Raw genomic sequence first — 24,639 nt, 5'->3', positions numbered from 1 at the left:
GGGATTATTGCAGGCACCCCCCAGCATCTGACGGACTGCTCGTGAGTTAAGTCCGGGCAAGTCAACTCACCCCTTCTTGTCCAAGCATGTTCCCGGCTACCTTGTCTCAGAAGGTGCACCAGAGAGTCAGATAGCTCCTGACTGTACAAGGAACCTCCCTGCAGCGCCATCATCTCTTGCTTCCGGTAGAATGTCTAAAGTGCCTCCTCCCCTCAGTAAGGCCCGAGAGACTAATGTTTTCCACTACTGACAAGTGTTGAGGGGACAGGCTATCACTAACCTTACGGATGTGACAACAAAGAGCCTATGAAACCTCCACCCAGCACAGGGGTGTGAGGCCCCTTACCTGAGTACGTGGGCTACGTTCTCTTTGGCAAGCACTACAGGAGTGTGATGGATCGCATTACACTCTTTGCCTTGGCTGCTGGGATGCTCAGAGCTCCCCAGGGATGTCCACTGACCCTCCCGTGGTACATCTGGAATTGTGACCTCACTTGGCTTCCCTCATCTTTCCAGCGGCTGTTTTCCCTTTTGTTAATTTCTTCCCCTTCCATTTATTTTAAATGTCATCTTCTAGTCGTCAACATAAAAGTGTCTGTCACCTCCTGTGTGTTGTGATCTTGCATGAGTTACCTAACTGCTCTGTCCTCCAGTCCCTGCATCTCAAAAATGGGGATAATAACAGAGCCAACCTCACCGTGAGGACCATGTGAGTTAATAAAGGCCTGGCACACAGTTAGCACTCGATCAATATTACTTATTATTTTTGGGGTGCCTGGGTGACTCAGTCGGTTAAGCGTCCGACTTCGGCTCAGGTCACGATCTCACGGTTCGTGGGTTCGAGCCCCGCGTCGGGCTCTGTGCTGACAGCTAGCTCAGAGCCTGGAGGCTGTCTTTGGATTCTGTGTCTCCCTCTCTCTCTCTCTGTCCCTCCCGTGCTTTCTCTTTCTCTCTCTCAAAAATAAATTAAACATAAAAAAAAAAAAAGGTTATTTATTTGTATTTATTATTGTTTATGTGGGCCCACTTAAGTCCTCTGAAGAATACATAAATATCCCATCATTATCACCGTGACGACCTTCCAGGGTGCCTCCTCCCTAGACCTGAGCGCATCCCAGTGAGGTCTCTGGCCTGGCCGGCCTCCCCACGCCCCTAACCGGCCAGGAGGCTCCTGAGTGTGCCGTGACAGCGCTGTTCCCGCTCCGTCCGCTGCGCGTGGCCCACCCACCTTGGCTGTCCAGGCCGATGTCCATGACACCATGCTTGACCTTCATGTGCCGGCTCAGGTTGCCCTTGAGGTTAAACTTGCTGGAGCAGTAGGGGCACTTGAAGGGCTTGCTGCCCGCGTGCAGGTGCATGTGGCCCAGCAGGTTGTACATGCGGTTGAAGGACTTCCCACACACCTGGAACACACCGACTCCTGAGCCCTCGGGGAGCCCGCCGTCCCTGAACCCCCTGCCCGCTCCCGCCTCCCCGGCACAGCCGGAGTCCCCATCGCTATGCACGGCACTCACTCTGTCCTTTTCCCCTGTGACCCCAGGGGCCTGTGAGACAGAGTAGAAGCCGCTCCTTGCTGGTCGCTGTACCACCCTCCCTCAGCTGGGGTTACCAGAAGCCCAGGGCCCGGCTCTCCGACCACACAGAGTCCCACGCCTGGGCTCTTTCCCTGGGGCTGTGCGGGGACCTTCACCCTCTCCCCAGCTTTGAAAAAAATACAACCGCAGCAGCTTGTAGGCTCTGAACCCTGGCATTTTCACCCCAAGCTGGGCTCCCCTGCTCGTGCTGGCCAGGCCAGCTCTGAGTGGGTCTCAGCTGCGGCCGTCGTGCTGACTCTGGGCGGCCCGTGGGGACATCCCGCCTTGGGGCCCCGAGAGCCTGGTACCTTGCATTTGAATGGCTTCACAGGCGAGTGTACAATCATGTGCGTCTTGAGGGTCTGCTTCTGCACGAAGGTCTTGAAGCAGATGTGGCACTGGTAGGGCCGGACGCTGGTATGGATCAGCATGTGTCGCTTCATGTTTGCCTGCAGGGTGAACTCCCGGCCGCACACCTCGCACTTGAACTCCTTCACGCCCTGGCGGGGGGTGGGGAGGAAGGGGTGATGGTCAGGGCCACACGACGGGCACAGCCTCTGGAAGTGTGTGTGTGTGTGTGGACCATAGTGTCTGAGTGAAATGACTTCCTGGGGGTGTTCTGAACAGGGACCATGTGTTTAAAGTGGGGGAATGTTGGGGCAGGGCCACTTACTCCAGGAAGTCCTCCAGTCATAGGCAGAGACTGGCTGGGCCTTATGGTTCCTGCCCACACACCCGCTGTCTCCCGCTCACCTTGGCAGGTATACCTGTAGGTTTGCACCAGCACACCAAGGCGAATGTGTTCATTCATTCATTCGTTCATTTCATTCATTCATTCATTCATTCATCCAGCAACTATTCCCTGGGCACCTGCTACAAGCCAGCATCACACACGCCAGGCGCCAGGGACCTGTGGCCAAGAAGGCAGCCGTAGCCTGGTGGACTGTCCTCAGGTCAAGAGCCTGTGTATGCATCTTCCCCCTCAGTCCCATCCTTCAGTGGTCTTTCTGGTTCACGGACCCCTTTGAGAATATGATTAAAAGCATGACGCTCCAGGAAAAATGACACTCGAATCTGAGTACAAGAGTTCCCAAACCTCTGGAGCCCATCCACTTGACCCCACGAGAGTTCTGCAAGCTTCCCTGGTGATAAGAACCACCTGAAGTTCTCGTTACCCATACAGCCTCTCAGGAGATTCCTCCCTGGAGATCCCGATCCAGTGGGGCCAGGAATTTTTAGTCTCGGCAGGCCCCCCAAGTGATTCCCATCACTGAAGGAGTTTGGGACGCTCGGCCCCAGGAGACAAAAATTCCAGGGGAAAACCCTCTGGTTTGACTGTCAACACGGTCTTTCGTGGTCTGCAGGTGACCCCCAGTGCGGGACAGGGTGCTGTGGGCACAGGGGGTCTGATGTATTGTTCGGGGAGGAGAGGACAAAAGCTGGGGGCTCATCTCTTTGCTGAGTCAGTAACTTAGAAGATCCCCAGTAGGACAGACATATGTCTGTGGTCACAGCTGCTGTCCCAAGTGCTTATTTGGGACGAAGTTTCGTATCATAATGTAACAGTGCCTGTGTCTCTTTCTTTTAGCAGATGGGGACACGTCATATCGCGGGTATGCTTGCTGGACACGCTGAAGAGGTGTCTGACCACCAGGGGGCCCTGCCCCGGGCCGCCTCCCGCCCAAGGGCATGTTGCACACGTTGTGCAAATTCACGCCCATGACAGAGCTATGTGCGATTTTCTTAGCCTTTGATTCTTGTTTTCAGTTTTGCTTCACAGTATTATCTCTCTTTGGACGCTCTGCAGACTTGTGGGGGTTTTCGGTAGAGGAGAAAGACGGTACGAATGGGGCACGAGTGCGTATCACTCTCACCCTCACCCCTGCTCTGCTTTTAAGGCTGAGCTCAGACTCAGCTTCAGAGTCCTTCTTAACACGACACTTCCGCAGCTCTACCAGCTGACTGGGGGGGAACGGCTGCCATAAAACCTACAAATCATCTCTGCGCCGGTAGAAAACGTTCCCGGGGCAGGGAAGGCCTGACAGGCCCTCACTCCCGCACTCACTGCCGTGTGCACAGGAGAGGCGAGGACACAGGCTGGCCCTGGAGTGTCCCTAAGGCTGCCACGAGGGAAGGTGGGAGCTGTGCGCACACTCAGCGTCAAAGCGTGAAGCTGGTCGGATCTGGGGTAGAAACGATGGGGCAGCCTGAGTGCCAGAGAGGGGCTGGGGGACCCGAGAGGCCTCGTTCCGTCTGCCTGGACAGAAGGACCTCTGGGAGGGGGGGCAGTGGCTGAAGGGACGGGAAGGGCGGCAGGGGACAATGGGTCAAAGTTACGTCTAAGGGACATAGTGGAGCAGGACGGTGTGTTTCATCTTCTAGCCCCACAAACCGCTCTGCCTCGTTTGGCCACACTGGACTTCTCCGTAACAAGTATTTCCCCTTACATCTGCTCTCCTTTCAAACGAAATGTATTTTGGGGCACTTGGGTGGCTCCGTCGGTTAAGGGTCTGACTCTTGGTTTCAGCTCAGGTTATGATCTCACGGTTTCACGGGTTTGAGTCCCGCTCAGGGGGGCCACGTAGGGCGGCTCAAAGCCACACTCTGGGGGCCAAGCCTCCGGCTCAGGAAGCATGATGCTAGGTTCTGGGGCCAGGTCTGGGAAGGGGTGGGGGTGGTCTCAGCTCTGGCTGAGAGTGGAGCCTGCTTGGGATTCTGTGTCACTTGCTCTCTGCCCCTCCCCCACTCATGCTGTCTCTGTTGCTCTCAAAATAAATAAACTAAGAAAGAAAAGAAAGAAAGAAAGAAAGAAAGAAAGAAAGAAAGAAAGAAAGAAAGAAAAAGATAATTAAACTTTTCCTAAAGGGAAGGCACAGGTTTTGATACACTTTTGTAATTACGAGAAGAAAGGAAACCCTCTGTATTTCTGTCATGTCCGTTGCCTTGGGGCCTCCTGGCCTCGGTCCTCCAGTCTAAAATAGGAAGGAAGGGCAGGCTGCTTCAGTGATTCTCCAACTGTGTTCCCCGGGGCCTGCAGGGGTTCCTCAAATATTGCATTCAAAAATTTTTATTTTATTTTTTTTTTAAAAACGTTTATCTTAATTTTTTTAACGTCTATTTATTTTTGAGAGAGGGAGCAGGTGAGAGTGGGGGAGGGGCGGAGAGAGGGAGGCAGAGGCTCTGAAGCAGGCTCCAGGCTGTGGGCACAGAGTACCCCCGGGGGGTTTTCCACAAACCCGGGGATCATGACCTGAGCTAAAATCAAGAGGTGGATGCTTAACCGACTGAGCCACTCAGGCGCTCCCAAAAATGTTTATTTTTGAGAGAGAGAGAGAGAGAAAGAGAGAGCGCGCGCGCATTAGCAGGGGAGGGGCAGAGAGAGAGGGACAGAGGATCTGAAGCGAGCTCCACGCTGACAGCAGAGAGCCCAATTCTGGGCTCCAACCCGTGAACCATGAGACCATGCCCCGAGCCAAAGCTGGCTGCTCAGGGGACTGAGCCACCCAGGTGCCCCTCACTCAAAACTTTACAAAGTAAGTTTTGCTATTAAAAAACCCCCTAATTTCAATTGTATTTTTTCTAATACTCATCCAAATAAACACGTAACTACAAACATAAGAAAAGTTCATCTGCGTACCATCTATATTAGCACCTAGATGATCTCAAGCACGATTTTGTAAGCACCGGGTGGAAGACCTACAGGAGGGACCTCAGATCTGGGGCAGGGCCCTTGGGAAGGGCCCTGGGGGGGTGAGGGGACCTGGGAAGGAGAGGGGAGGGGCGCTCCGAGGGAGGGGATGGGTCCTGGAGGGTAAGGGGGTAGGCGCCCTGGGGGTGAGAGGGGCGGGGCCCTGGGAGGGTGGAGGAGGGACCCTAGGGGGAAAGGGGGGAGGCGCCCTGGGGGAGAGGGGCGGGGCTCTGGGAGGGTGGAGGAGGGACCCTGGGGGAAAGGGGGAGGTGCCCTGGGGGAGAGGGGCGGGGCCCTGGGAGGGTGGAGGAGGGACCCTAGGGGGAAAGTGGGGAGGCGCCCTGGGGGAGAGGGGCGGGGCCCTGGGAGGGTGAGGGATGGGTCCTGGAGGGTAAGGGGGGAGGCGCCCTGGGGGAGAGGGGCGGGGCCCTGGGAGGGTGGGGGAGGGGTCCTGGAGGGTAAGGGGTGAGGCGCCCTGCGGGGGAGAGGGGCGGGGCCGTGGGGGGGGGTGAGGGAGGGGTCCTGGAGGGTAAGGGGGGAGACGCCCTGGGGGAGGGGGGCGGGGCCCTGGGAGGGTGGGGGAGGGGCCCTAGGGGGAAAGGGGGGAGGCGCCTTGGGGGAGAGGGGCGGGGCCCTGCGAGGGTGGGGGAGGGGTCCTGGAGGGTAAGGGGGAGGCGCCCTGGGGGAGAGGGGCGGGGCCCTGGGAGGGTGGGGGAGGGGCCCTAGGGGGTGAGGGAGGAGGTGCCCTGGGGGAGAGGGGCGGGGCCCTGGGAGGGTGGGGGAGGGGCCCTAGGGGGTGAGGGAGGAGGCGCCCTGGGGGAGAGGGGCGGGGCTCGGGCGGCGAGGGGGCGGGGCCCCGGGGGGAGGCGCCAGCCAGGCCGGCCCTACCTTGTGGGTGAGGGAGTGCTGCTTGAGGTGGTGGATCTGGCTGAACTCCATGCCGCACTCCGTACACACGAAGGGCCGCACGTTCTGGTGCTTGAGCATGTGGTTCTGCAGCTGGCTGCGGTAGTGGAAGGACTTGTCGCACTCGAGGCACTGGTAGAGGGTGGGGCCCTGGTGGGAGGCCAGGTGGCGCTTGAGCTGGGTCAGGGTGGAGAAGTCCAGGCCGCACTCGACGCAGACGTGGCAGCGGCCGCTCTCGTGCTTCACTTCGTGGGCCTTGAGCTCGCTGGGGTAGGCGAAGCCGCGGCCGCAGAAGTGGCAGCTGTACGGCTTGACCTCGGAGTGCAGCAGCATGTGGCGCTTGAGGTGGCTGGTCTGCGTGAAGGCCTTCTGGCACACCTGGCACTTGTGGGGCCGGGTGCCCTGGTGCGTCAGCAGGTGCGTCTGCAGGTGGCTGGGCTGCTTGAAGAGCTTGCTGCAGTGCGGGCACGAGTGCGGCTTGATGCCGTTGTGACCCAGGATGTGCGTCACCAGGTTGTACTTGGACGTGTAGGACTTCTCGCACATGCGGCACTGCCAGCGCTTCTGGCGGTCACCCGCCTCCACCAGGTAGGAGTCGTCGATCTGCACGTTGATGTCCAGCCGGTCCAGCTGGGCCTTCTTGTGGCGCTCCACCGTCGAGCCCGCCGAGTCGGCCTCGAACTCGCCCGCCTCCTGCCACACGAAGCCCTGCTCCGGCTTCACAGGCTCCGGGGATTCCATGGTGGGGGCCTCGGGGTCGCTCAGGGGGGCCAGGTGGGGCGGCTCGAAGCCACACTCCACGGGCAGGGCCTCCGGCCCCGGCAGCGCCATGCCGGCTTCGGAGAAGCCGTCCCGGGCCGGGTCTGGGAAGTGGGGGTCGTAGGGGGCCGCGTCCAGCTCCGGCCTCGGGGCTCGGGGCAGGTGCCGCAGCGTCCGGGGCTTGCGGCTGAAGGCGCTGAGGTCGATCATCTTGACGGCGCTGCTCTGCACCAGGGGCTCGCAGCCGCCACTGGCCGCCTCGGCAGGGGCCTCCCCTGGGCCTGCATCCTTGTCGTCACCAGGCACAGACACCTCGTAGACCTCCTGCTCCTCCTCCTCCTCCACCTTCTCGAACTTGACCTTGGGCACCAGCCGCACAGGCGGCCGCGTCTTCCGCCGGGTGTGCTTCTCGAAGGCCGCCTCCACCTCCAGCACCTCCTCTTCCGCCGGCTCCTCCAGGGCCCGCCCGTTGCAGGCCAGCTGGTAGATGTCGGGGCCCGGGGGCCCGGGCTCCCCAATGGCCGTCCCGGACAGCTCAGGCCCCAGGTCCGGGTAGAAGGCTTCGGCGCTTATGGTGGCTCCAAAGAGCTCATTTTCTGAGACCAGGCCCAGCACGGCGGCCTGAGCCAAGGACAGCACCACCACGGCATCCGTCTGTGTCCCTGAGTCCATGAAGCCCTCCATCCCGTGGCGGCTGGCTAGGAGGGCATCGCTGCGGGAAGAGAAGGGAACGTTAATGCCGCACACACAACACGCAGACACGCATTCGGCGAGCGCTTGGCCGATCCGGGGTGTGTCTGTCCCTGACGTCTTCCTCCTCCTGCCCTGGGAACAGGACACACTTGTAATTACCGGGAGCAAGGACACCCTCCGCATATCTGACCATCTTCTCCATCTCCCTGTGGGATCCTGGGTAAGCCCTGCCCCCTTGTTGGCCTCCGTCTTCCCACCCGCCACAGGAGGGTCGAATTGCCTCGGCGGTTCTTAAAGTAGGTTCCCCAGAATGTCTTTCCAAGAGCAGCTCAAAAATCGGGTTCAAAATCGCAGAAAGTAAAGTTCTATTTTAAAGTTTATTTATCTTGGGAGAGAGCAAGAGAAGGGGAGGGGCAGAGAGAAGAGAGAGAGAATCCCAAGCAGGCGAGGGCCTGGATCCCACCTACGGTGAGATCATGACCTGAGGGTTATCAAGATTCTGACGCTTAACTGAGCCACCCAGGGGCCCCCCTCTATTTTAAAAATCAATTTTGGAAAACCCATCTCCCTACATGGAATATACACCTCATTCCAACACATTCTGTAGCTCCGCTGGCTTTGTTGCCAAGGCAATTAATTTCGCACAGACCCTCAGACTGTACGGTGAGGTGTTAAACAGCTGTCACCATTTGTAATGGCTTGACCATACGAGTGAGGTGCTTTGGTTAAAAATAAAGAAAGAAAGAAAAAATAAATAAGGAGCCGAGGTCGATCTTTCAAGCCTGATGCTCTGAGACTGTGTCTGTCACAACAGGTTACTGTTCTGGATTAGCTAAGTATAATACATTCAGATATCCAAATGTATGCCGATTAAAAATACAGCTCTTGGGGTGCCTGGGTGGCTCCGCCGGTTAAGCGTTGGACTTGGGGTCAGGTCATGATCTCGCGGTTCAGGGGTTTGAGCCCCAGATGGGGTTCTGTGCTGACAGCCCAGAGCCTGGAGCCAGTTTCAGATGCTGTGTCTCCCTCCCTCTCTGCTCCTCCCCCCACTCGCCCTCTGTCTCCAAAATAAATAGACATTAAAAAAAATTTTTTTTTAAATACAGCTTTTATCTGATTTGTACAACTGGAACCTCATGTGAGATCTGATTTGAAGGAAGGGCCTCGTGATGGCTAACATGTTTGAGAGAAGGTCTGAGGAGCCAGCTCCCAGGTTCCCAGGCATGCTCTCTGACCTACCAGGTTCTTTCACAGAAGCCAAGGCACCCACCTGCCCGGTCCAGACCCCGGGTGCACTGGCCTTCCTAGGGGCGGAGTAGCCGGCCTTGCACAGGGTTCTCGCACCCGCACCCGCGCTGAGCACCCAGCCCCTCCCGCCGGCCTCCCAGGCTTTCCTCAAATTCCACCTGTTCCTGGGACTTCCCGGCCCTCCCCGCCCACCCTGGCGCCCTCTCCGGGCCTCCCCGGGACCAGGATGTGTGCCCCGGATGTGGGAGGGCACGGTTAGAACGCCCACCCCGCTCAGCGCCTGCTCCAGGCGAAGGGGAAAGACATTCCTGGGGTGGCTCCCGCCTGCCTTGCCTGGTCTGGTCTCAGGGTCACGGTCAGGCGCATGGCGCGGGCTGCGGCCTTTCCTCAGGAAGCCGGCTCCGAGCCTGGTGTCTCCCTCCCCCCACAGGCCGGTGCAGCTTCCCCTTCCTGAAGCGGGCTAAAAATAAAATACCCCAGACAGGAATTTAGCTTCCTTGAAACAGACACTACAGATTAAACTATTAATCTTCAAGGAAGGCTCTCGTGGAAGGGGTCAGATGAACAGAACCTGACACGGGGTTCAGGGTCCACCTGGAACACCTGGAACAGGCTGGAGGGGCTACACCTGATTCAGCCCACCCCCACTTCCCCTGCTGGAAAGAGCACGGAAATGGAGGTCAGGCAGCTCGGCCCCAAGTCCTAGCTCTGTCACTTACAAGTCACAAGAGTCACTCTGAGGAGAGTCACTTCAAAGTCACCTCTGCACCTCAGTTTCCCCATCTAAAAAATGGGAATGGAAACACCTACCCCTGCGAGGAAGGACTGCAAGGGCCCAGGTCATAACTCGGTGAAGGGGGATTAGTTAATTATAAAGCCCTCACCAAATGTAAACAATTAACTTCGTTATTTGCCCAGACCTCTGGAAGAAGATTTTCCTGCTGGTAAGGCCACAGAGCCTAGAGATTTCTCCATTCCAGGGCCCCAAATTCTGCCAAGGTTGGGGTGTTTCTGGGACAAGAACTCATTCATTCTAGGAACTAAGAACTCATTCATTTTCTAGCGCGACAAAAACTTTGCTAAATCCCTGCTATGGGTTGGGCCTTGTGCTCAGACATTCGAGGGAGGCGAGCCAGGGTCCTGCCCTCAAGGAGTCCTCAGAGGAGACCACTGTGCCCCCTAGGGCCACCCGGTGGGGCAGTATCCTTGCCTTTGCTCTCAGTGGCCAGTGTGACACAGCTCAAGTGACAGCCTTCACGCCCCGTTGTGGGTTTGAGCGAACCACAAACGCAGCACTTTTTCTAGACTGCCCTGAAGTCAGGGCCAGCAGAGGGAGGAACCCATCCCCAGCAACGGAGCCTATGCTGGGTTTGGAGTTCAAATTCGCATTTTGCCCTTTTCTCGCTGGGGCAGCTCCCACAGTGTCCCGAGCCTCAGATTCATTTCTGTGGAGGGGACGCAGTGCCTGGCCGTGGGGTGGTAAGGAGAGGTAAGGACGTCAGTGCAAATGTTCGTTCCCTCGGGGCACCCGGGCGGCTCAGTCGCTTGAGTGTCTGACTCTTGATTTCGGCTCAGGTCGCGAACCCAGAGTCATGGGCTCGAGCCCTGTGTCGGGCTCCGTGCTGATGGCATAGAGCCTGCTTGGGATTCTCCCTCCTGCTCTCTCTGCCCCTCCCCTGCCTGCACTTGCTCACATGCTCTCTCTCAGAATAAATAAACTTAAAAAATAATTAAAAAAAAATGTTAGTTTTCTCTTTGTCTTCCTCTCCTCAACCCCAAAGCTGGCACCCTCCCTTCCTGGCAACCTCAAGGGACCTGGGGAGCGGGAGCAAAGAAATCCTCACTCTGGTGGCAGAGGAGCCGTGGGGAGCCGGAGCTCAGGTCTGGTGTGGTTCCCCCCCCGAGGGGCGGGTCACCGTACAGGTGACCATCCTGTTAGGAGTGACCTTTAAGACTGAAAGGGGCCACTCCTAAGGATCACCCCAGCCCCCGACTAGGCAGGCGTCCTCTTCCTGGGGGAGCAGGCAGGCGGTTTTGACTTTGGGGCTGGACTCCAGGTTTCTGTGACAGGAGCCCATGCCTGGGTGTAAAAGGGACCTGCTCAGGGGTCTGTGCCCACGCGGGGCGGGACGCAGAAGGGCCAACGAGCCACAAATGTGGGCAAAAGGGCTACAGGTCTGGCTTTGCTGAGCGCTCAGAAGGTCCCAGGTGAGTCATTTAATCCGAAAAACCACCCTATGGGGAGTGGGGGTGGGGGTCGCGTGCACTCCGTTTCACAGCCCAGGAACCCTGCGCCTAGGTCACATGCTTAGCATCCTGTCGGGGCACAGCTGGGTCTGCGGGCAGGCCTGTGGGCCTTCCAGCCCGGCCCCATCCGGGCCCGGCGCGCCCAGCTCGGTTCCTTTGCCTGTGCACTCTGGCAGGTGGCGTCAGGGGTGTGGGCCCGGCCACAGCTCCCAGGTGCCGCCCTGGGGTCCTCAGGTCCCGGGGAGACAGCAGGTGCTCATGGGCCCTGGGCAAACTGCGACTGGGAAGCCTCGGGGCTATTCCTGTCTGGCTGCTCCGGGGTCCCCTCTAGGGCGGCCAGGGGCCCCTACGGGTCTGCACCCCGACCGCACTTCCTCCTGGAGTCCGCACGAGCCCCATGCCCGCCTGGCCAGGCCAAACCCTGCCTTCCACGTACACGGGACAGACACTTGCCTGAGCAGAACACACCACCCTGCGCATGCGCGTGCGGGTTGCGCAGGGGCCCCGTGTGCGGAGACAGAGGCCCCGAGAAAGGAGACAGACGGAATCTGATCCCCCTGCATTTCACGTGCGTGTTCCGTCCGCCACACAGAGAAACGGGTCGTTGGGCAGGCGGGGGCTCTGCAACCCAGTGTCACTACTTCTCCTCCTCCTGGGCCACCTTTCAGGTCTCCCCTCCGCACACACTGGCTCCGGCCCTTGTGTTTAGGCCCCAGCTTGAGGCTACCCAGGGCGGGAGCAGAGCCTGCCAGGTGCGCACCACCTGGGAGCCAGGCACCTCCCCCAACCCAGGCCCCTTGTGTCATCTGCCTGGAGCCCCCTGGTGGCGCTCCCCTCTCAGGGCAAGGCCTTTGCCCCACCACTTGTGCCGGGGCTCAGAACAAAAGCTCACCAGTGTCCAAGAGAGAGGGGAACTGGGACCTTCGCGGGCTCTCCACAGCCTGCTAGGAGGAGAGGGGCATCCATCCGGGCAGGATGGAGTTCAGCCTCCTGCCAGGGTACCCTTGGTTCCCCAGGGTGCAGAGAAAGGACATGGCTCCGGCAGGGAAACAAGGGGAGGGAATAGCTTAAACCCTGGAGCTGGGAGTGGGGGGAAGGGAGGCCACAGCAGAAGTGGGGAGGCCGAGGAGGGGAGAGGGGAGAGAAAGGGGGAGGGAAGAGTGAGAGAGGGAGACTTAGAGGGGGAGGGAGAGAGGGAGAGATGGAGAGAGGGAAGGAGGGGAAGGAAGAGAGGGGGAGGGGGGAGGGACGAGGAAATGGGGGGAAAAGGGAGGGAGAGGCTGTGGAGGTCAAGAAACAAAAGCAGAGGAAGGAGAGGGGAGGAGCAGTCCTATTTCCCAGGGCGCCAGCCCCCTTGGGAGGGCCCCAAGCCACACCCCTGAGGCCCAGCAGGAGGCCTTCCCCAGCCAGACAGGGACCAGCCCCCCCCCCCCCCCCCAGCGCTGTCCCTGCTGTCCCTTCACCTTCTGCATACTACAATGGTCCCTATAAACACGGACACTCTTGTCAAATGCATTAATGAGGGACTTGCTGTGTGACCCCGGACAAGTCACCTGACCACACAGGGTCTCGGTTTCCTCATCTGTCAAAAGGGCACAGGTGGCTTGTTGGAACCTTGAGCACGGGTTAATCCTTGGCCTACCTGCCCGTCACCCAGCATCACCGCTGCATTTCTTCTCCCCACACTGCTCTGAAAGCACCTTTCCTGTCAGGGAGTCCCCCGCCCTGTGCACATTCCCCTCTGAGAGCAGGAGAGGGCTGGGGCACTTGGGGTGGCCAGGGTCCCCAAAACACAGACTGTGGGGCAGAGTTCGGGTGGAAGATGTGGGAGGCCTGGACTGGCTTGGGGCTGCTGGGATAGAAGCCTCTGTGAAGGAAGTGACCACCGGCTTATTCTCGGACTAAATTCTACCACCGGGACATCGCCTCAAAATCCAACTGCCGACCTAGGAATACCCTGGGCCTTCTGCCATCCCAGCCTTGGGATGTCCCCACGCACCCACGATCAGTTCACTTTGATGACCGACCGCCCGTGGAGGGTCTAGTAGGTGTCAGGACCTGTGCCCTGACCCGGGCTCCACAGAGCTCCGGGCTTCTGCTGGGAGGGCGAGTTTACCCCCGGACCCCTTCATGTTGGCCTTGAATCACCAGGTGGCCCAGAGGCAAAGTCTCCAGTCCTGCCATGGAACCACTGACCCAGCTACAGCTACTGGGGACCCACAAGGTGCTGGGTACCAGTCTCGGTCGTAGGGATACTGTCGACAGCAAAATGAAGTTCCCGCCCGCAAGGAGCTGCCCTGGGCGGGCTCTCTGGGTTGGGGGGTGCAGCCCTGGGGGTGGGGCCCTGGGGAACCAGTTCGGGGGCCAGTAGAGAACAGAGGATGGTCTCACTCCTCCATCGGGCATTCCCACCCCATGGCATCCGGCTCCTCTTTCTGCCCCCGTCACCAGCTGTACTGCTGGGGCTCTCTGTGCGTCTGGGCCCCTGGGTCCAGAGAGGCTGAGCCTGGCGTGTGCGCGACAGGTGGCTTCTCCAGGGAGGAGAGAGGGCGGTCCCAGGTGTAAGCACTCATGGACTTCAACTTGTGGCAAAACCGCCCTCCATTTCCCCGGCCGTCTCCCTCACTGAAGACTTAAAGGTAAATCCGCTCACGTCCCCAGAAAGGAAGAGGAAGCAGAAGCCAGAGCTGGAGTCTTGTGCAAACCTCGGGGCTCCTTGCCACAGTCTCACTTCTGCCAGCCCCGGGCCTCACTGGACTCAGCAGCGGGAGGCCCGCAACGAGGGAGCAGACGGGGGTGGGGGTGGGGTGCGGCGGCCAAGGGGGAAGTGTGTGAGTCTCCCTTTGTCTCAGCTTCCCCTTTTCTCCGTGGACAGATTTGCTGAGCCCGCCTCCAGGAGTCAGAGTGGCTGGGCCACCAACACAGTGCCACCGACCCACAAACCACACGTACACCGTGCCCGACCACTTCTTTTTACAGATGAGGAAAGGGAGGCCCGGGGAAGGGACTGGTCCAAGGCCACACAGTGAGAGGGCAAGGCAAAGACGGGTTATGGCCCCAAGCCCACCCTCAGCCATGTGGTCTATAGGACAAAGTCCTCATGCCTTAGCTGAGTGCTTGGTGCTGTCCCCAGCCAGGCTCTGCCCGACCCTCCACTAAATCTTCCCGTACCTCTGCAGTGTGCGTATGCACAAACACCTGTTTCCTACCTCAGGGCTTTTGCACAGGCTGACCCCTCTGCCAGGCCTGCCCTTCCCCTGCAATGAGCGAAAACCCCCTCATCCTTTAAGGTTCATCGCAGGCACCGCCTCCGGGGAAGCATTCCTCAGCCTGTGGGGCAGGGCAAGGGCCTCTTCCACAGCCTGAGACCCTCAGGTTAATTTTACTGTACATTTGGCCAGGCCGCGGTGCCCTGCTGTTTGGTCAAACACCCATCTAGATGTTGCAGGGAACTATCCTGTGGGTATGATTAACATCGTACAACCGGTTTACTTTAAGCAAAGCGGACTGCCCTCCCTAATGGGGGCAGGTCTCATCCGGTCGGCTGAAGCCTTACGAGAACATCGGAGGTTTCCCAGAGAAGAAGGAATTCTGCCTCAAGACGGAATCCTGGAAATCCTGCCCAAGTTTCCAGCTTGCCAGTCTGCCCTGCAGATTTCGGACTTGCCAGCCCCCACAATTGGGTGAGCCAATTCCTTAAAATAAATCCCTCTCTCTTTGTGCATGTGTGTGTGTGTATATATATATATATATATCCTACTGGTTCTGTTTCTCTGGAAAAGTCTATACGATCACGCTGATTCATAACTGTATGTTTATGATCATCTCCCCTACCAGACAGCCCACCCAGAGGACAGTGACGGTGGGGGAACACGGTGGGCCCAGTGGGGGAGAGTGCTGACAGAAAGACACTGGGGTAGGCAGGCCGGGAGGAAAGAGCCCACGGTCACTGAGGGCTCTGGAACGAACGAATGAAGGAATGAGTGGGACCTGGGGGAAATCCTTGCCAGAGTTCCACAGATGCTTTGCTCTTCTCTGCCCCTTTACCTGCCTCAACCTCAGGACAATCCTGCCTCTTCCACAGGGGGGGGCCTCCAGGCTGCACAGAGGAGGCCTTGCTCAGAGTCCCCAGGGGTTCAGGCCCAGCAGCTCTGAGTTATTCTTACCTGGGACACCCTCGCAGGCAGGACAGTTCCTCCCGCAGACCTGTGGCAGCAAGGCCTGGTCTGAAAGCCCTTCCCTGTTTGGCCTCCCACGCCTGGGGGCACCCAGACGCACTCACCTTGGGAGCCACACCTCTGCTTTACAAGCTGAGGGCTGAGGAGGGCCTGGCTGCCCTAGAGTGGCCACTGTGTGAGGCCCCCTCCTCCAGGGAGGCCACGGGGGCCCCTAAATTCAAGAAAACAAGGGATGGAGCCCCTGTGGCAAGAGGGACAACCTTGGGCCCACTGTATCTGTGTGACCTCTCTGCCTCAAACTCTCCCAAGGGCAAACATCCTGCTTTCACAGGGTCCAAAGGCATCGTTTGATTAAGAGTGCCGGTGCCCGGGCCTTGGGTATCTGGGAATGGGGCCCGGGGAGTTATTTTTTTTTTAAGTTTGTTTGTTTGTTTATTTATTTATGTATTTATTATTGTTACTTTTTTTTTTAGAGAGAGAGAGATACAGTGTGAGCTGGGGAGGGGCAGAGAGAGAGGGAGACACAGAATCAGAAGCAGGCTCCAGGTTCCAAGCTGTCAGCACAGAGCCCGACGCGGGGCTCGAACCCACGAACCGCGAGATCACGACCTGGGCCGAAGTCGGATGCTTAACCGACTGAGCCATCCAGGCGCCCCTATTTATTTATTTTTAATAATTGCTACACCCAACGTGGGGCTCGAACTCATGACCCAGAGATGTCGCGGGCTCTTCTGACTGAGCCAGCCAGGCGCCCACCCTACCTTACTTATATGTAGAATTTAAGAAACACAACAAAGGGGGCAAAGGAAAAACAAAAAGAGAGAGAGACAGAAACCAAGAAACAGACTTCATGCTAGAGAACACACTGCGGGCTACCAGAGGGGAGGGGGATGGGAGGGATGGGGAAACAGGGGATGGGGACTAAGGGGGGCACTTGTGATAGGCACGGGTGATGTATGGAGGTGTTGAATCACTGTATCATGTACCTGAAACTAACGTAACACTGTATGTTAACTGTACTGGAATTAAAACAAAGAGTACTCTACCTTCCTGAAGCTGTGACAAACCATCCCACGTGGGCTCCTTCCTCCCCCTCCCCTGTGGGCAGCTGCCTCACTCCCAGCCTGGGCCACCCCACACAGGCAGTTCACACAGGAGCTGGACCCACACCTTGGCCTGCTCCTCCCATGCCCCAGATGGACTTAGGCGAAACGGGTTCCTCTTCTGGAAACAGGGCCAGGCACCAAGCCTCACAGCCTCACCCACAGGAGCAGACGTACAAGGAACTCACGAAGACATGCCATTAGATGGAGTCAGGCCAGGACACGAGGGGGCAGAGATCCTGAGCAAGACTGGGGTACGGTGAGTGGGGGCTGGGGAGGAGAAGGAGGCTCCCCTCCGGAGGAGCGAGGCCCTGGTCAGAGATGGACTGAGGCACCTTCGGGAGGGCCCGGGGAGCCCTGGTCGCTGGATGGGGCCAGCCCCTGCTTCTAGCCTGGGGAATCCCTGCCGACAGTCAACCCCCTTTGTCCTGGGGGAAGGCAGGTGGGTCTGATCCTTATAGAAATGAGCCTAAATACTAACCGGGCATCCGATGCACAAATTATGGGGGCAAATGCCAGGCCGCCTGCAGAGCTGTCCACAGGACACAGGGAAGCTTCCCCTTGATGCCAGTATGGGAATGATATGGTGTCTTTGATCTGAAGTCACCAGGCCCCCAGAAGCCGTGGGCCTTGCGTCCTCCTGGCTGACACCCCACCGGCTCCCTGGCCAGATGCGTCTGTTTCTTTACCACAAAGCAGGAAAAGATGGATTCTCCCACAGCAGAACAGTGGTTCTGCTGATGGCCCTTGGCCTCGGCCACTTGGGCTGTGTACCCTCAATGCTGGCTTTGGAATCTTCATTGGCAAGGCTGGAAGGAACTTCGTGGACCCTCTTGTCCAATGCCATCGTTTAGAGATGTGGGAACTGGGGCCCCAAGCCCCCACCCCACAACGGCCCTGATTCCTGATACGTTTCTGTCCCACCACATCAAACACGGTGGCCACTCGTGCTCAGGCTCCCCCGCCAGGGCGTCTGCCTTCCATTGTCTGGTGGCGGTGAGGGTGGGCACGGTGGGACTGGGCAGCAAGGGATTCCCACCATTCAACCAGCCTGTAGGAAGTGTCCTGAGCTCTCAAGAGTTCGGCCTCACAGCTGCCTCTTGACCTTCAACGCTAAAACAATCCTGGCTTCTCACCTTGCCGAGAACCCCAGGCATTTCCACTGCTCCCACAATCAAGAGCAAACACCTCACCCAAGGGCTTAGAAGAACTGGCGTGATTGGTCTCTGCCCCCGTGGCAACTTTACAGCGAGCGGCAAGTCCCCTTACTTTTAACCCTCCAGACACGCGGCCTTTTTTCCATCTTCTTTAACAGACTTGCCTGAACATGCCTTTTCGCATGCTGTTCCCCGTGCCTGGAATGCTCTTCCCGATTTTTCACCTTTCAGCTCGCAGACCTTCCTCGGGAAGCCTTCCCTGACTCCCTCCGTGTCCCCAATCAGGTCTGCAGCCCCAACTTCTAAGAAGTTATATGTTGAAAACTCTCCCTTTCTCTTCTTGGACCTTATTACAATTTTCAATGATATATTGATTTATACAGCTGTTGGCTTACTATCTGGAACTCCAGTTAGATGACAGACTACAAAGGTGGGGCAGGGAAATTGTCTCTGTACCCCCCCCCCCCGCCCCCCTCCCCGCTCTGCACTCCTATTATCTGCTGTAGGTGTACATATAGAATAAAGGTTGTCCTTTTGAGAACACCCGTATTCAAATGCAAAGAAAAATAGAGGTCCCTTGCTGAGCCCCAGGTGGAACCACCCTCCTCCCCGAGCCTTGACTTCCTTCCTTGAGCTTCAGGACCACCGTCTGTTCCCAGGGGAAGGGACAGCTGGCCTCCTGTTTCCGGAAGACTCCATGTCTTTCCTCCGATCCCTGAAGCAAAAAGCACATGTTGCCCTCCAAACAACTATACTACGCTGGACCCAAAGATCACCAGCTTCACGTAACAGGGGAAAACAAACGAACAAAGAGAAGAATCACAGCTGAAGGAACGGGCATTTACTGGGCCTGAACTTCGTCACACACAATTTCTAGGCTTCCAGGTGGCCCTCTGGGGTTGGGAGGACCGTTTCTGTTTTACAGTTGTGGAAACTGAGGCTTGGAGAGAGGCAGGCCCCTGCAGGGTGGCTGCAGCCGACTCCAGCTGGGTCTCCCCAGGGCCCAGGCCAGCCCTGGGCAGGGATGAGCTTTCTGGGGCATGTGTTTTTCCCCTGCCAGCCTCAGTTTCTCCTCCAGGGCCTAAATCAGCCCTGGGAGCCCCTCATGGCTTTCCTTCCTCCTCACCAGGCCCCGCCCTCACTGAGACCTCAGCTTTCTCCATCCCGTCTTCCTCTCCCTCCATCCCTCCCCTCCTCCTGTTTCCGTGGCAACCTCATCCTCCGCTCTGCCACTTGGTCCCGCGCTCCCATCTCGTTCTTTCCTCTTTCATCTCTCCCCTGAGCGCGGGGTAAGGTCCAAATGCCCCTCTGTCCTTTGCCTCTGGTCTCTCACCCCCTTTTTGCCGTGCTTTTACCTCCTTCAATGTTCTCTTGTCATCTCAGGGCAACGTTTATTTACCTCTTGCTTAAGAAAAAGGAAAAAAGAAAAAGGAAGGAAGAAAGGAGGGAAAAGAAACCCCGTTTCGCCAGCAGCCCTGGCCTCTCCATTCAGTCCCAGCCGCCATTCTCTTTCTTAGGTAGCCCCCAGACGCAGACACAGACGCAGACACATCCTAGAATGGGCCCCCTGCCTGCCACCACGCAGGCTCCTTTCTGGCCTCACCCGTGGAAGGGAGGAGGCAAAGGCACAACTCAGGGGGGACAGCTGTGAGGGGCCCAGGTGAGGGCTCACTGGGGGCAGGCACTCCAGGGGGCTGGGGGAGACGCCAGAGGCCTCCCCCCCCACCCCCCCAGGATGAAGCAAGGGCAGGACCTGGAGTGCGGGATAAGCCAGGTCCAGAATCCCTCCTCAGTGCAGCCCAGGGACCACCCCACCCCCCCTCGGCACACGGCAGGGGGGATGCCCAACGTACCAGGCCCTCCCCCTCCAAACAGGATGCTGGATTCATTCATTTGTCAAGATTCACTCTTCACCATAATCTTAAATTGCCTCTGAGATAAGGAAGTGTCCACTCTTGTAACCAGGTCTGCCCAGGGAGATGGGCATTTTAATTTTCACTTTACAGATGGGCAAACCGACGCTCGGGAGGGCTGTTACTTGTCCAAAATCACACAGCCAGTAAGAGGTAAAGGGAGGCTTTGAATGGATTATAATCATGTTTTCCCCCTTTGAACGTCCCTTCTTCCCATGTTCCCAGGAGGGGCAGGTCAGGCCGCCCCCTGGCCCAGCCCCCCTGACCTTCTTTCTACATTTCTGTGTTTAATCTGGAGTGATCAGAAATGACAGGAGAAACAAAGAGATTTGCCACAGAAATGACAAGCAAGCCGATTATCAGTGTGGCCCCAGCGTCTCAAAGCGACAGACAGAATAGACGGGCTGGCGGAAAATGGTATTACTCCCCTGTGAGACAAGAGTCACATGGAGAAAAAGGGGTCCTGGGTCTTTGGGAGCCCCGCAGGCTTGTGAGCATCTATGGGAGCTGTGACCAGTTCCTGGGCCAGGGCATTAGTCCTGGTATCGGTCCCCTAAGCCCTGGGACCAAGCTGCGGGAGCAGGTCCCGGCGGCCGCCTACCCTATCGGCTGCAGCTGGCAGGACCTGGTCACAGAGGTGTCAGCGACACAACTCAGCTTCTCCGCCCAGAGGCTGGCTTAGCACCTCAGGAACCCCACGAGCAAGGCCTAAGGAGGAAGACATAGGAAGAGAAGGACAGGTTTCGGCTCTGCAGAGGAACAGAGGTGAGGAACCTGGCTCTCAGTCCGGCAGGTCTGGCTTGCACCCCTGTCTCTGCCACTTATGAGCTGCACGGCCTGGGGCAATTTCCTTGTGAGCTGGAGTAGGCGTATGGACAGGATCTAGCACGTACCGAGGTTCTTCCTTCAGGTCAGGCTTGTCCCGGATGAGATCGTGTATAGAAAGCATGGAATCCTGATAACAGAACCCGCTTTACAGAGGAAACCCGGGCACAGAGAAGTTGAGCCACCTGTGCAAAGTCCCTAGATACGCCCAAGAAAGCTGGAGTTTGGGTTTCCGCTCTTGGGTCTCACTCAAATGCTGGTGCTTTTAAGGTCAAGGAGACCAGGGAGATCGAATTTGACAACACGGCTGGGCACAGGAAGGACTCAGTTTCTAGGAGCTCTCATTCTTATTCTTTCTATCCCCATCCACTCTGTTGGGGCCAGGCCAGTGCCGGGTGCTGGGGGGACCCAAAGATCCCCACTCTCAGGGACCTCCCGATTTGGTGAGAAAGACACGACGAAGAACTACGAAACAGTAGAGCAAAGCAGCAGACAGGAAATAAGCAGTAAGTAACGTGCGGGGCACCACAAAAGGGACGGAGCTACTTTGCTTTTTTTCTCCATTTCCACCTAAGGGGTCAGGAACATTTTTCCTTGTAAGCTGGCCCTTCAGAAGGCGGCCACAGACGAGCAGGGAGTGGACCACAGAGCCGGCCGCATCCCAACACGTTGGTTTGCGTGCGTGCCTATCCCCTCATCTGCGACAACCATCTCCCCGGCAGGTTTAACTGAGCCCACCAGCCCAGTGAGCTTGATCCCTGGTGCTCAGTACACAAAGGTTGGCGGTGGTGGGGGGTAGGGCTGGGGAGGCCCAGAGCCGGGCAAGGCTGAAATGCAGGAGAGCCGAAGAGGGCCCGGCCAGCTGGAGGCCCAGGATGGAGGAGGGGAGAAGAGCAGTGGGCAAAGAAGGTGCGGAGGGGTGAGGAGGGGGGAGGAGCGGGGCCTGGGCCCAGAGCCCTCCCCTTCTTTCTCACAGCAACCCGTGTGAGTCGCCCCAGGGACTCCATCCCGGCAGAGCCCCTGGCACGCCTGCCTGCTGATGCCCATGCCGTAATCAACATTTATTTTGCAGTCACCCACACGCCCGACTCGAGAACAGATTTATGCCAGGAGAGGAGGGAAAAAAAAAAAAATGCCTCTCTCATTCACGTAATGCCTCCCTGTATCTCCTGGGGGGAGGGACAGCTGGTGCAACACTTAGGCTGACAGTGTGCGTGCAGACATCAGGCACACACGCCGTCCACACAGGCTGGAATCAGCGGCAAGCCGGAGCAACTTGCAACTCTATTCTCTCCTTAGTCGCCTTCACGCAGCGAGTTGGGGGACAGGACCCATGCGAGGAGTGGGAGCCCATGTGCATACTTGAGGACTCCGCGGACTGGCCCGGGCGGAGGGGAACACATGCACAGGGCGGGTGGAGGGAACCCACAGTGCAGCTGTGAGATAAGAAGTCAGGCGAGAGACTGGCAGGGAAGGCAGGTCGGGCATCCCAGCCGGGTGCTGCTGGGTCCGTACGGTACCGGGAGCTAACGGGGTGCGCCCCGGGGGGCCTCATCTATGGGCTGGAGGAGAGGTGGGGGGGAGTCCTGGAGGACAGGGAGAGCCAGGAGAGGGGCCTGGAGGCCAGGTCCCCAGAGGGGGGCGGTTCCACAGACTCAGAGGAGGTGTCCCAAGCGGCCAGCACAGCCCAAGCGGGACCCGGGTTCCTCTTCAATCCAGATCGCTTCAGAGACCTCATCTGCGTGGGGGGGGGGGGGGGGGGGGCCCAGGTGCTGCAATTCAAACGCATGTGGGGCCGTGACCCAAGGGCCAGAATGATTTTAGTGGAGGTGACAATTATAAAATGAGCAAATATCTGCCTTCCCCAGAGGTGCTTGTGGTCCAGGTTGAGGATGACCACTGTCCCTGCCATTGGGAGTCAGCCTACGGGGGCGGCAGTCAGCCTGGCCACCGCCTGCTTCATCTCTCAGAGCCTCAGTTTGCCCAACTGTAAAACGGGGATGCCAGCTGCCTGTTCCACAGAATGATGGAGAAGATTAAAAAAGAACTGAGTCGGGGCGCCTGGGCGGCTCAGTCGGTTGTGCATCCAACTTCGGCTCAGGTCACGATCTCACGGATCCTGAGTTCAAAGCCCGCTTCTGATCCTCTGTCCCCCTGCTCTCTCTGCCCCTCTCTGCTCACGTTCTCTCTCTCAAAAATGAACAAACATTAAAAAAAAAAAAAATATATATATATATATATATGTATATATATATATATATCTGAGTGAAAGTACCTGGCATACGGGGCTGGAATTTGGTAAATGGTGATTTCTTGGTTTCACCAATATATATGTACAAGATATGTACACACACAAGGTGAATCACCTAGGACCCTAAAATATTTGCCATATACTTATTACTATTAAAAATATGCTCTTACCCTCCCATGAATGAGCATGACCACTTGGAAAAAGCAGCTGCGATTCTGAGGAAGAAAAAGTAGCCAAATCAGGTGCACAGGGAGAGAGGCTGGAAATGAACCTGACCTTATGGAAGATTCTAGCTTAGTTGTCAGCCCACAAAGGAGCCCCCGCTTGCTTGGGGCTGGACGTTCCCGACCCCGTGCCTGTAGGGCCATGAGGGTCCCTCGGGGCCCAGGACGTAGCGTGGAGCCCTGCAGAGGCAAGAGTGTCTTTCCTGGCAGGATGTGGAAGCCGTCCTCATAGATGCCACACATGGTCTCTTCTATGGAACCCATCAAGGCGGCTCAAAAGGCCAAATTCCCGAGGCACTAGGGTGGCTCGGTCAGTTAAGTGACCGACTCTTGATTTTGGCTCAGGTCATGATCTCAAGGTTCGTGGGTTCGAGCCCCACATCGGGCTCTGTGCTGGCAGCACGGAGCCAACCTGGGATTCTCTCTCCCTCTCTCTCTCTCTGAAAATAAATTAATAAACTTAAAAAAAAGACCAAATTCTGAAACAAATCACAAAACTCCACTCTCCTCACAAGTGTAGCCCGCTTCTGGGGCCCCCGGGGCACCTTCTCAGTCTCTAACAGCTGGGATGACCCACCGTCCACAAACAGAGCCCCGGGGGGGGGGGTCACAAGGGGAAGGGAGAATTCGAGAATGAGATCCCCTGTGCTTCGCCCGATTCCCCGAAATGAAAATGCCCGAGAAGTTTCTCGTGTGAGAACCACACGAACTCACACGTGCACAGGCCAGGGGGCAAGGGTCACCCTGCTCCCCGCGCTGCAGCAAGGCCTGGCTGGGCAGCGTCCCAGCTCAGAGCAAGCGCTGCCTCCGGGAGGCCTGGCGCAGTCCCTCCCCCAAACGCCCCCGGATCCGGGCGCCAAGCACATGATGGAACACAAGCTCGTCGGGGACTCAGGCCGGGGAGTGAACTCGCCCGCTCACGCAGGCACAGCCCTCTGCAGTCTACAAAGCCCTCCCAGGCACAATGCCATTGGATCCTCCCTGCCGGGTGCCGATCTGGCTGGCATCTGTACGGGCATCTCCTCCACTGGACAGATGGGGGATGACGACCCTGATGTCAGCGGACCGGCTGGCGGGTGTCGGTGCCCGCCGGGGCCAACTCTACGCGCATTACCTAAGTCAGTACTGACCACTGTCTGTGTGCACCATCACCCCCACTCTACGGATAAGGAAACTGAGGCACGGAAAGATTAAGAACATCTTTAGAGCAGTGCTCCCCGTGACTGCCTCCATATTGATGCCTGCAGGAAGCATTTAGAAGCTTTTACAGCAATTTGAAGTTGCCAGGATGGGGCGCCTGAGTGGCTCAGTCGGTTAAGCATCTGACTTTGGCTCAGGTCATGATCTCACGGTTCATGGGTTCAAGCCCCGCCTCGGGCTCTGTGCCTGGAGCCCGCTTCGGATTCTGCGTCTCCCTCTCTCTCTCTCTCTCTCTGCCCCTCCCCTGCTCACACTCTGTCTCTGTCTCTCAAAAATAAATAAATGCTTAAAGAAAAAAAAAAAAGGAAAGAAATTGTTAGGACATCCAGGCAGGGTTGAAAAGGTGTCGGTCTGTGAGGATCACAAATACTAGGAGTTTTAAAAGTAGAAGCACTCACGTAGAGCCCAGACTGGTTTCTGAAGGCCTGAGTTCAGTCTGGCCTCTGCTCCTTCCCAGAGGTGTGATTATTCCTTTTCTCTCTTTTTAAAAATGTTCAATGTTTATTTGTGAGAGAGACAGAATGTGAATGGGGGAGGGGCAGAGAGAGACAGAATATGGATGGGGGAGGGGCGCAGAGAGAGAGAGAGAGAGAGAGAGAGAGAGAGAGAGAGAGAGAATCCGAAGCAGGCTCCAGGCTCTGAGCTGTCAGCACAGGGCCCGGCGTGGGGCTTG

At 57.6% G+C, this 24,639-nt stretch overlaps 1 protein-coding gene and 1 long non-coding RNA gene across 7 annotated transcripts in view; one reads left to right on the top strand and one right to left on the bottom strand.

Annotated features, from left to right (window-relative positions):
- ZNF710 (zinc finger protein 710) overlaps positions 1-24,639 on the bottom strand; it is a 70,000-nt gene that overhangs the window by 5,083 nt on the left and 40,278 nt on the right. For 3 of the 5 annotated variants that reach the window (XM_086711547.1, XM_086711548.1, XM_086711546.1), the window contains exons 2-4: positions 6,151-7,639; positions 1,883-2,074; positions 1,229-1,403 (exon numbers count right to left, since the gene is read on the bottom strand). In XM_086711547.1, coding sequence (XP_086567673.1) covers positions 1,229-1,403; positions 1,883-2,074; positions 6,151-7,611 — 1,828 coding nt within the window. In that variant the 5' untranslated portion in view covers positions 7,612-7,639. Of the gene's footprint in view, positions 1-1,228; positions 1,404-1,882; positions 2,075-6,150; positions 7,987-24,639 lie in introns of those variants that run through there. The other 2 variants (XM_086711549.1, XM_025919902.2) reach the window with 2 other exon arrangements.
- On the top strand, positions 16,216-17,931 carry LOC147580461 (uncharacterized). Of its 2 annotated transcripts, none has more exons than XR_015252927.1 (2): positions 16,216-16,650; positions 17,712-17,931. It is a non-coding gene; the product is annotated as an uncharacterized LOC147580461 (long non-coding RNA). The 2 variants fall into 2 exon arrangements; XR_015252926.1 differs by having other exon boundaries at positions 16,216-16,655.

This window comes from Puma concolor, chromosome B3 (assembly GCF_028749965.1).
Source record: "Puma concolor isolate L17-30 chromosome B3, mPumCon1.1.hap2, whole genome shotgun sequence".
Taxonomy (NCBI): domain Eukaryota; kingdom Metazoa; phylum Chordata; class Mammalia; order Carnivora; family Felidae; genus Puma; species Puma concolor.
Note: the sequence above shows the minus strand (reverse complement) of the source record. Positions and strands in the feature narration are given on the sequence as shown.